General features: G+C 41.5%; 1 protein-coding gene across 12 annotated transcripts in view; it reads right to left on the bottom strand.

The window, feature by feature from the left end:
* NHSL1 (NHS like 1) overlaps positions 1–12109 on the bottom strand; it is a 182236-nt gene that overhangs the window by 25810 nt on the left and 144317 nt on the right. For 8 of the 12 annotated variants that reach the window (XM_055714192.1, XM_055714185.1, XM_055714184.1 and 5 more), the window contains exons 3-4: positions 8065–8192; positions 4939–5010 (exon numbers count right to left, since the gene is read on the bottom strand). In XM_055714192.1, the coding sequence (XP_055570167.1) occupies positions 4939–5010; positions 8065–8192 (200 nt within the window). The remainder of the gene's footprint in view (positions 1–4938; positions 5011–8064; positions 8193–12109) is intronic. The other 4 variants (XM_055714186.1, XM_055714187.1, XM_055714191.1 and 1 more) reach the window with 1 other exon arrangement.

Here is a 12109-nt window from a genome sequence, read left to right as displayed (position 1 = left end):
AACTTCTGCCTCCTTCTGGCCCCAGGCAAACAAAAAAGACAAGAAAACCATGGAAGAGGAGCTGTGTAGCAGCTGCAGCACTAGCTGAGATCTCTCTGCAACCTCCCAACTCCTCTGCTTCAGGGGTGTTTGCTTTGGGACCTCCCTCTCTAGCACCAGACCAAAGTCACAGCCCTCTACCCCTTTTCTTTATTCCCTTTGGAGAGCAAAATACTACCCTACATAGGGCTGTCAGTACTGGATCACTGCCTCCCCCAGCAGTTACTCCCTCACCGCCATACACAGGCATGGGAAGAAACATCACAGCTATTTGTAACAGATGGGGTTTTTTATTATCATGGGGTTTCAGTCTATGCGATCTGTTTTCTCTTGAAGCTGAGTGCTATACAAAAGACATGCCCAGACACTGTGCCACAACCACTGTTTATCATTTCAGATTTTAATTTTATTCCTGTTACCATGAGGAGTTCCCGCTGTTTATAAATAAATAACCATTTATTTATTCTATTATGCTTTGACTCTACACCCTGTAGGACAAGGCCCAACGTTTTATTAAATAAAAAAATCAAAATAAAAGCAACTTCCAGGCAAAAAGTAGAAGAATAGAAAAGTAAAATCTCTTCAGATAATAACAAAAAAACATTTCAGACAATGAAATTACTACTAATGTCATCCTGCAGTTTGGAACCACATTTTGAAATGTGGGAGCTTTTCTTTCAGGAAATAATCCATTTCCTTAAGTCTTGCACTTCTTCACTAGAGGCTGTGGGAGGGATAGCTGCTGCTCTGTAGGACACGGCACAGCCCTCTGAAAGCCCCACCAATTCGCTCAATACAAGCTGCTTGGATGATGCCAGTATTTTTGCAGGCCTGCACCGTTTATAAAAGGCTCTGAAACCATTTCTATAAAAATATAATGTAAATACTTATCTTTTTATGAGTGTGTGTACATACACTGTTTATACATATATACAGCATGGGCACACATATTTCTATGTACTTAGACACAAACACAAGGACCTTCCCACCTCAGATCACTCAAATTCATAAAAACCTTCGTTAACTTAAGCAATTTGGGACAGAAATGCTGCTGCAGAAAGTAAAGATGCCTCCAGGCCATGCTTCCCCCCCAGCTAGGTTTAAAAACAGCTGCAGGACAGAAAGGGTTTGTAAGGAAGGTGGCACGGGTGGGTGGCAGTGTCACGGCAGGCATATGTGCATTCACTTAAAGGAGTAACCAGGGGCTGAGTCAAAGAAGTATCTACAAAAAGCTTTTCTCTGCTTGAATCGGGGCACCGCAGGAGACACCTCAAGCCTGGTTTTACAGTTTGTGTGGGGTGAGGGTGAGCTCCGGTGACTCTCAGATACTCTGCTTGGTTGATACAGTCAGCATCAATATCTGTCACATTCAGACTATACTGCAGTGCCAGGTCTCAGCTGTCATACAGCAGTCACCAGGGGCTACTCCAATATGTCAGGTGGCAGAGATACTGATTACAAAGCCACCCTTCCTTTTCAAGGAAATTACTCAAACCAAGCAGAACACTTTTTCCGTTCCAGTATATGAGTAGATAGAAGAACTGAAGCATCTACTACAAGCGAATCCTAATTTCCCCAAAAAATGCAGAGCAACAATCACAAGTTTTGCAGAATTAAAAAGTTGAGAAAATTGGGGTAGATGGAAGAAAACAGACAGAAATGAATCAGCCCTGTCAGCATATAATGAATGAAAAGCAACCGAAACCCCAATCGTGCAGTTGAGTTCAAAGCACTGTGTCAGTAAGAATGATTTTCTGCCATAGGACAGTGGTGTGTACTTCTACAAAATAATTCAGCAGAAGGGTTCCAGGCTGTTTTGGGGTATAGGAATATTTCACCTGTAGGTACACTTTCAGTGGTTCCTGAAGAAACATGACTGTCTCTACTTACATTCTTTCTTCCAAAGTACTCACAATGGTAGTGGTTCTAGGGTTTTTTTGATGTGAAGATACTTTTAGTGAGCGTGACAAAGCTGTACACAGCTTTATTGCACACAAAGGAAAACAGCAGCTCATCTTTCAGTTTTCTTCACACAAATTGTTTACCTTTATCATCAGGATGAAAACAGGGTTTTACATATTTTTAGCAAACATTACCACATTTACAACACAGAAGCTTGCTGGAAGATGCAGTGATTTGCTGCTGCATTACAGGACTGTCTTCTCAAGCAAGGTCTGTTACATCAGAAATAGAACTGGACTAGGCAGCATTCTGAGATTAGGTATCTGCTTAGTGAAGCTGATCATAAACACTATGTTCATAGTAGAATAGAAAGCACTTGCCCTGTTTTTAAAGCATCTCTGATTCGTAACAACTTTATTGCTAGACTTTAACGGCCACATTTCTGTGCAATGGGATGCTACACTCATGTCCTCAGGAAAATTTGTTGGAATTTGTTCTTTTTAATGGACATGGGAAGAGGGAAAGGTGAGATGTGAAAGCAGCAGCCTTGGACCCTTGCAGTGTTTCCATGAACATGCATTAGAGGGGAAAAAGCATTACCTTTCAAATGGGCGTTGAAATGAGAATCCAGGAGAAAAATGGCCCATAAATACCCTATAGACAAACTATATGGCTCAGTAAGCCAGAGCCTCTCTGATGGCTTGTTGACATATTGTCCCCCCAGCCTATTCAGATGCTGAGATACAATGAAAGGGTTTCTCTACCTCAGTGCATGCAATCTGAGAGGTCTCAGATGACAAGTGAGTATATGCTGTATATCTTGCAGTATGCTCTGCCTAAATATCCCATTTATTTTTCATCTTTTTATATTCCAGGAGTTTATACTACACTGTTTGAAAGAAGATGGGACATCAATGAGGAAAATTTAATCCATACAAATTTACATTTCAGCAAAGGAACATCAAACCTAGTCATGTCATTTACCTCACTGTCTACTGCAATCACTTCTAAAATTATAGTTTCTCAGAAAAATAAAAATTTGGAGGGGGGAAGATAAAAATCAGTGTTGCAGACCACAGCCATACCAATTCAGCTGTCTATACCAACTGCCAACATCTTATTACCATTTACCAATATCTTATTTCTTCCCCAGCCTTTTATTAGATTTGATGGCTTTAAGTGCCCTTTTTGCCAGTGCAAAGGGTTCTAGACAAATAATAACGGGGGGGGGGGGGGGGGGGGGGGAAACCCAAGCCCAAACCTTTAAATTCCTCTTTTCTGGTTAATCGAGAATGTCACTTTATGTGCCTGCTTCAACCCCTGGGGTTTCACACTGTCTTATGGAACACTGCCACATTATAAATTTACATGAATTTACACTTAAGTTGAATCAGTCGTGTCTTGCTCTATTTTGTGCCCTCCGGATCAATGTCCTCAGTCTAGTTCTCCCAGTTTTCATAGAATACCGCCTTTTATTACTTCTACACACAGATCTTGAGCTGCACTAGCCAACTTTGCTATCCTACTAAATCCTTCACTTCGTAACCTTCACTGTCTCATTAAGGAAGGTGGAGTTTTTTGTCAACAAAAATTACTGACCATCAAGCAAGTTACCACCTCAACCAGCACTGCAGAAACGTTCTTTCCTTCTTCCTCTACTCTGTTGTAATGGGATTAAAAACATGAGAAAAGCTGTGCTGCATCAGTTCAGAGCTCTAAAAGCCTACCTAATATCTGCCTTATGATAATGACCAATCAATGAGATACAGGTAAAATTAAATCAGGAGATGCGTACAGTGGATACCCTTCCCAGAATCTTCTCTCAGCATTGGACGGACTCCTCCCTTGCATAAGAATTTACCCAGTCGCTTTCTGAACCCATTTAAACTTTCAGGATCCACAATTCCTGCAGCAGTTGCACAGTGTGAGTGTGCGTGAATTACCCTCTTTTACTTCTTCAAAGAGTTTCTGTACTCATTTCCTTATGCTTCGGTATTTTATGCTTTCAGCTGCTGTTTCTACTCAGTAAATTAGCAGTATTTTCAAAAAAAGGTGAAATAGTATAAAATACATGTGCTGCTTACACGAACATCCCCATGCAATTGCAGCAGAGAGGCAGGGAGGCCAGTTGAGGACATCACCACCTAGATGTATCTCCAGTTCTGCTAGAGCCCATGCCTCAGGGCTCTCGGATGTTTCCACCTCCAAACTGGAGTGCCCAACTGCTTTACCCCTCTTAACACCAAGTAGTTTTGGATTAGACCTCCTGAAGTCCCTCTAGCCAGTTCATGCATTTGTTTTTACTTAGAATACTAAACAGCCTCTTGCAGATATTGAAGAGACAACTAACAGTCTGGCTGAATACAGTGGCAAAAACACACTTTTTTTTTCCCCATGAATGAGTAAAATAAATGTTTTTTCACCTGAAGCTTAACAGACTGTATCAAAGCAAAGTTCACAAGCCAAATGACAGGACCTGGGGAAAAATACCATGAGTGTTTGGCATACAAACATTTTCACAGATGGGATAAAGACATGATATACTGCATGCCTGGGAGCAAGCACTCTCTATAGCTCACATTCATCATTTAAGGAAAACACACTACATTACTCCAAATGAGTGAAGTTTTTCCTTGGCTACTTACAAACCAATGAAACATCCAATTAAATAAAGCACAGCGTTCACTAGGGGAGGGGTTTCAAAGGAGACAAATGTTAATAGACGAAAAGGAATTAAAAATTTCAGCAAACCAACTGAACAGAGAATATTGGACCACAGACAAAAAGGAGTGATGAGGAAAAATAAAGGAAACAAACCTGGCATGGCATTCTTCTGTTGAGCAGCTGATTTTTTATATTATTTTTTTAAAACAGAAAACAGAAGTAGGTAATGACTGAGAGCTAAGAGCTGTGTAAGACTGCATATATGCTAAATGCTACAGATAACATCAAGCTGCAGATATGGCAGCTGGATGGTCCCACTCACGGGCAAGGTACCTTGTTGCTCCAGGGAACCAAGTTACAGCAGGCGTTAATGCAAGACTGAGAGATGCAGTCTAACAGACTAGACTGTTGAGTGAGACAAAAAGAAACAAAGAGAGTAAGTGATAAAAAGGGTAAGAAAAAAGAATGAGGAAAAAAACACATAAAAGACAAATACATTTAATACACACAATGTACACATTTCAGAACATAAGGGGAACCAGAGTTTGAAAGTGACATCTCCGTGTATCTTTGACACTGGGAAAACAGAGCATTACTGAAGGACAGGAATAGCTCCCAAGTTGTGTCATCAACAGCGGTATGTAAGAGATGAGAACAGAGGACGCTGGTCTCACAGTACTGAGATGTAAAATCCAGATAAACCAATTTAATCTCTAACAAAATCAATTAGGATGCAGTGGAGCTTGGCCTGTGCTCCATTAATGCAACTTGTAAGAACTAATGTTACGACTAAAAGGGTAGTTCCAAGAACTTCATTTTATATCAACTACCACTCAGAGACCAGTTTTCTGTGTTTTCTAATTTTGTTTGCTCATTTTTGAGTTGGGCTAACTTGCCTGCTTCTCCCTAATGTTTTTTCTTTGGAGCAGCAAATGTTCTGCTTATCTCAGACATTTTCCAAGACTCACGCTGAATCATGTGCTTTGTGGTATGAATATTACCCTCTCTGGAAAGACACCTACCTCCACAAAATCTGAGAATATTTGTGGATCAAGGTCTCCTCTTGCATCACCTAGCCATAGTTTCATATTGCCTCTGGCACAGACAGACAAGCAGAATATCTGGCTACAATTTTGTAAAAGCAGATTAAAAAGAGCAGGGAAAAGATGGTTTCCTTTGTGAAATCTCCATGCAACAAAACACTGTTTTTTCTACAAGTTGGTAATTATATCAACTTAGAAGTGAACTTCCAAACAGTGAACTGCTATTCATCAACCCATCATTATTCTGCTGTTCTTGATTTTTGACTATTAAGTATTGCATGTACAGAATTTAGATGTTTGGGTTGTTTTGCTTTGAATAGACAAAAAAGCTATAAAGCTTTCATCTAGTAGTGAGGAGTTCACATTTTGAACCATGGGATTTTGGTGACCCCCAGTTCCACACCGTTACTGAAGAACTCTTCTGACAGCTGAAATATGACTTGCTCAAGGCATAAAACTTACTGGAATTACTTGGCATTTTACCAGTGAGATTATAATTCAAGTTCAGAGATCTGTTGTGGAAAGCGTTCATTTTTAAAGAAGAATAAAATTTTAGGCCATTACAAAAAAAAGCCAATTAAACAAAGATATGGTCAGAGGACCCCATGAAACACTAAGTTGTACAATACGAAGAGAGAATCATGCTACAGTTTACACGGAATTAACATCTTTCTGAGCTGTAAGACTGGCAAGGTTAAGGTTAAGGTTCTGAGATAATCGGTAACATCCAAGACTGTCAGTTTGGCAGCTATCTTTCTCCACAGCTCTGAATCATCCTTTCAGCTAAAAATATTAAAAGGAAACTATTCCAATTTGAAATGGAAGTGCTATCCTATCGTTGACGCATACTTTGTTGTGTTAATCTTTTTTCAGAATGCACAGAAATTTTAACACATTACATTAACACTCAAAAAAACCCTTAACCAAGATAAGGATGAGAGCTCTTGGTCTCTAAGAAGCCTTGCCCGTGCTTACATGCTCTCATTCAAACTGTTAAAGAAAAGTGTACTTAAATTTTTTTCAATGTTACATTAGTACATGTGCAGATGGTTATATGCTGCACAGCATTGGCTAAGACCAGTTGATAACATATATGTATGGATATATATGCAGTATATTAATAGCAACAATGTGTTAATATCTTCCCCAGTGGAAAACATAATTCCACTGATTTCAGCAAGGTTTTGCCAATTATAATGCATTCCACAGTATGAGTGTGCTTTACATTCTCTGCTTACTGCCAGCACATACCACACACAGCTAAACAAGATGCTCTAACATTCCCTGCCAATAGACAGATACAATGCAATCGCCACCTGGCTGAGAGATGGTACATATTCCACATCACCTTTTTTTATGCAATTAAAAACCATGGAGGACAGAATTGAATACACTGTACCCTTTGAAGTAAGTTCTCAGGATCTGCACACTTTGTATACAGAGTTATTGGTCCAAGCTACAGAGGCACATATGGTTTAGTAATGATTCAAAAAAATTAAACTGCATTACAGTCAAGGATATCCTCCCACCCCCTAAGCAACAGTAGTTAGTGGCAAAGTATTGTAGAGTATCTGTCTTGAAAATCCCAGGAGCTCCAGCACTTCAGCTTTGGATAGCCAGGCTCTAGTGCATCCTGCTGTCCAGCCCAGCAGTAATGTTCTAGCCCACACCACCAAAGTTAGCTTCTCTTTCAGAGCCCACTGGCACACCAGGGTAAGGTAAAAACAGAGGAGCAAAACTTGGTTTCTTCTTTAGAACATTAATGCAATTCACTAATTCTGTAATTGAAACATATATAAATTGACATATATAACAATAGGTCTTCACAACTTTCTCAGGACTCGTGCTCAGCTGTCCCCTCTCTTCATTGGTTTAATTAATTGCTAGAGTTTAAGCTAAGCATACTTGGTTGAGATGTGGGCATATCAACAGGAAAACCATGAAGTAAACTGAAAGAAAGCTGATAAACCCAACTCTGTGGGCAATCTTTCATTCTTCTGGATGCCTTCACACAAACAGCTGTGCTGCATTAGGCCAAAGCCTCTACTTAGTGAAACTGCGTAACTGCCTGTATTAGCAATTCATAGTGTGCATATGCTGCTGTTACAACACCAGTACAGTGATGGCTGGCTAAGAGCTCTTCCTGCTACTTGAATGTAAATACTTACCAGATTCAAAACAGTTACCCTTGCTGGGGTCTTCCTCTCGGAACATTACCAAACCCCTGACTTTCACATCCTGAACATGCCAGTAGGAACTGTATATAAATGCATGGGATTTTCAAGAGACTATGGAAGTCAGATGACCTAGTATCACTGTAATTCAAAGGAATAAGCATCTTCATGATCTTCCAAAAATCCTGCCTTAAACTGCACCAGGCATGTATTCTTTCCAGCACTCTGGCCCCCACCATTACCTTCTGTTCAATTTCTTCATAATCATCCTGGTAACTTCCACAGATTGCGCTGGAAGATGAGGAGAAGGTTGGGCCCTGAGAGTAATACTGCGAGCTCCGGTAGCCATCCCGCCGCAGCTTGTCACACTCTGCCGAAAGACAGAGAAAGAGATGATTAATTAATGACAAGAGCCATTACTGTTTACACTTGGTGTACAATGGCACTTACAAAAGTACAGAGTATTTTTCTGAAAATGTTTACCAGGCATTAGCATTGTCTGTCCCAAGTAACACAACCCAAAGGTGCACTTCTCATATTTGTATCCGTATTCCCCCTCCCTCACATACAATATATACATAAGCACACACGTAGCATACATATATACACGGCTTTTATTTAACCCAGGAGATGGCAAGAGCTTTGGAAAGAAGGGGGAAATGGATTTATTTACTTATTTAAGCAAGGCCTGGCTTGGTGTGTTGACAGATGGCAGCATCTTGCAGGATGGGAGACGGAAGCATGTGAGTAACACCAGGGGTCTCATTTGCCAGGCCGGTAGACATCCATTATGTGCCTTACCCTTGAAATGATGATGTTGCTCACTACTCAAGCACCATCTGCTAAATAACTTTGGCACTGACCACTTGTCCTATCTTCCTGCCCACGGAAGAGACCATTTATTGTAATTTTGGAGAGAGGAACGCAAATCATGGGGATCTCAAAAATCTCATGTTGCTGCAGACCCTGTGTATGTTAATACTGGAGAGTTTTCAAAGTCCAGAAAGAATTCAGCACAAACATGCATCCTCACTCAAAACGGCCAAAATCCCAGTCAGCATCTCATCCCCCTCACCCAAGTTTTCCACAATCATCTTCCCACTTCCTAATTGATATTCAGTGTGATTGTGCTAAAGAATAACAGACGCCAGAGCATAAGGAAAAATTAAACGTTCAGGAGGCAGCAACCAAACTCATCAGGCCAGTCAAAATGGAAGTTTACATTTCCAGACACAGATATCTGAATCTATTGAAAGATAAGGAAAGCACAAAGAAAATTAAGTATTTGGTACATTTCTGTCTAAGGAACTGAAATTTCTGCACAATACACAGGCATTATCATGACACAAAGCACTTCTATCATCACTTGCTGAAGAAAAGCCTTCTGCGACTGTATCATCTGTCTCCTTATCTTGATCATTTGAATACCCCATAAAATGGAAAACATACAGCCTTTATACTGAGGGCAAGGTTTTAGAGAGGCTTTTGCCTGGCAAACGATTAAGTGGAGTTACAGTTTGCAACTCCAGCAGACTTTTCCTCTGTTATACTCAGATGCTTCTGAGACCGAGGTCTGGAGGACTCTGTGCTGATGGGTTAACTGACCTAAAGCAACCACAGCTCTGTAAGGATTTAATCAGTGCGAACTCCCTTGTATCTGCACACGCACACTGAGAATGCAAGCTTACAGTTTGATAACTAGCTATTTCCATCAGAGCCAGATGTATATCCTGGCCTATCACATGTTTCTGTACAGGGTCAAAAACAGCAGTATGGCATGAACCTGTCACATCTCTCTTAATTCAAGGACCAAGGGCGGTGGTGGCAGGTTTTGAAATCTCAGGTTGATAGCCCTCTTTACCTGTTTCACACGTGTGAGCATGCTGACACTGCACGCATCTGGCAAACAGCTGCTGTACTTCAGGAGGGGGGTGAAAAATGACTGCCAGCAACCGCAGTAAAACAAATTCCTCCACTGCTGTTCCAAATCTGGCACTGGATCCAGCCAGATCCAGGACATAAAACTCACAAATGTGAGCACCCTGATGGGCTCTTTGTCAGCCTCAGCTACAAATCAACAGGGATAAGCTGGCTGTGCCAGAACAAGACAGGCCAAAGACTTGCATCAACTTGTAGCATGGGTTAACATGCTAAGTTGTTAACTTAAGACACTGCAAGTTTTACCTTCAGATCAGGCACTAATCACCACAAAAACACACGAACATAACCTAAGGGGTACGTATGAATGCAGTTATTTTTCCTCCCATTCTTGGGATAAGGTTCTGGGTCCTGGCTGGCCACTCCTGCAACTCTGACATCAGGCACCATGGCATGCCCCAAGGGCAACAGGCCCTTCTGGACCATAGCAGATGCACGCTCTGATATTAATTGCTTGACCTTATTTATTCTCCTAACCAAGGAGATTAAGATGATGAATAGTGCACTTCATGAAGCCCAGAAGAGCTCCCAAAACTTAAGGAAGTCAACACTGCAGATCTCAAGTCCACCTCAAGTCCATTGACAATAAAAAGCTGGCAGTTTATCAAGCTCACAACCTCCATTTGTCCACAACACAAGATCCGTGTAACATCAGAAGCTATTGCAGTAACACTGCTGAAGAAGCCAAGAGAATTGCTACAAACCGCCAGCTGACTCACACCAACAAAAAGGTGATTTGTCCCCCAAACCAGCTTTCCTATTTATGTACTGTCACTGTACATTTTGCAGCACAGCAGGAAACACACACTGTGGGTGGCACTCAAGGCCAACAAACCTCAGCACTTTCACACTGCAACAGCCCACAAGCACAACATGAGGCCGATCACTGCATCTAACTGAAGCTACTGCCGCTGCCAGACCAAGGGTGGCAGCTTCTGTTTAAAAACTATTCCAGTTGGAGGCACGCCCCATCTCATCACTATTATTAAAGGTACACATGGTCTTCTATAAGCAATCAGGCTTGTGTTTTTCAGATGAAAGGTTTTTATTTATGTAAAAAATACCAATGAAGAAGCTAGAAATACTTAATCTAGGAAAGACTCCAGGCGTTCTCTTTTTCCCAGAGAAGCAATACTTTGTCCTATTCCCGCAATCTCAAACAGAGAGGATACTATACTATACACTGAGCTAAGTGAAAAAGTTCTTAGTTACACATGTTATTTTAGAGATGTCTGTACTGATGCTGACTAGGTAACAGAAGGATACAGCCAGTCCCAGTTACTGAAAATCTTCAGTTTTAAGAATGTGACAACACGCTGGTGCTAGCTGAACTAGGGACATACACGCTCTTGGTTGGACCCACTGGCAGGGCTGCCATGACCCACATTATCCAACATACAGAACTGCGCACAGCTTTTCCATACTTCTGGCCAAAGAACTGCCAGGGCAAACCCCAGGAGACTGCATCAGGCATGATGCAAACACCCGTTCCTGAGGATGCACCTGCCAGTTCAAAGCTGCAGTCGAGCTCGAAGTCATAATCTTGCATGGATCTGATCTGAAATGTGCAATGATATTACTGTGCCCCAAAATAACCAATTTTGTTTACACAAACACTGGGCAAAGCCAGTAAGAGCCAATGCCTCGGCAATTGTGATCGGTGGCTGCACTGGGTAATGCCATGGCAGGAAGGCTGGAACTACCTCCCCTTCATCCTCTGACTGCTTCTGGGGCTGAATGCACAGGGGTGCTGCCTGCTGCTTTCTGCTGCCCTGCTTCTACCTAGCTTTCCTGGCTCGGTAAAGCCATAGGTTAGTTCTTCTCCTCTTTCTTCAATACTAGTGATACATTGAATTTCAAATCCTCCTCTGTATTATAAAAGTTGCTTACAAATCACTGTAGTCAGATTGTATTGTGATATAATTTATCCCCACTTATGTGGTACAAGTTAAACCCTTCCTAGAGAAGGAAATTTTGCCTGACGTTGAGTTTTGCTGTTCACAGGGTGGTTTTAGTTAAGCATGAAAAAAGCGTATGGGAAATGTGGTTAAAAATCTTTTAAAGCTTTCCTCATAATTTCCACAATTACTGGAACAGGGTAGATATGATGCTCAGGAGATGCATGATGGAAGAAAATGCATTAAAGCTGTCAGTGCCCAATACCATTATGTCTGGGTTGCTGCCACAGACCCAACCACTCATACGTCTCCTCGGGATTGCACTAGCGCAGGGTTTGCTAAATCCTGGCATCAGACAGAAGTGTGCTGGGGATGTGCTTCTCACTGACAGCAGGTGAGCACATCAGTAGGGAAACAGGCAGGTACCAGCAGCACCACACTGACAGCGAGG

Source organism: Falco cherrug, chromosome 6, assembly GCF_023634085.1.
Source record: "Falco cherrug isolate bFalChe1 chromosome 6, bFalChe1.pri, whole genome shotgun sequence".
Lineage (NCBI taxonomy): Eukaryota > Metazoa > Chordata > Aves > Falconiformes > Falconidae > Falco > Falco cherrug.
This window is presented reverse-complemented; position numbering and strand designations above follow the sequence as displayed.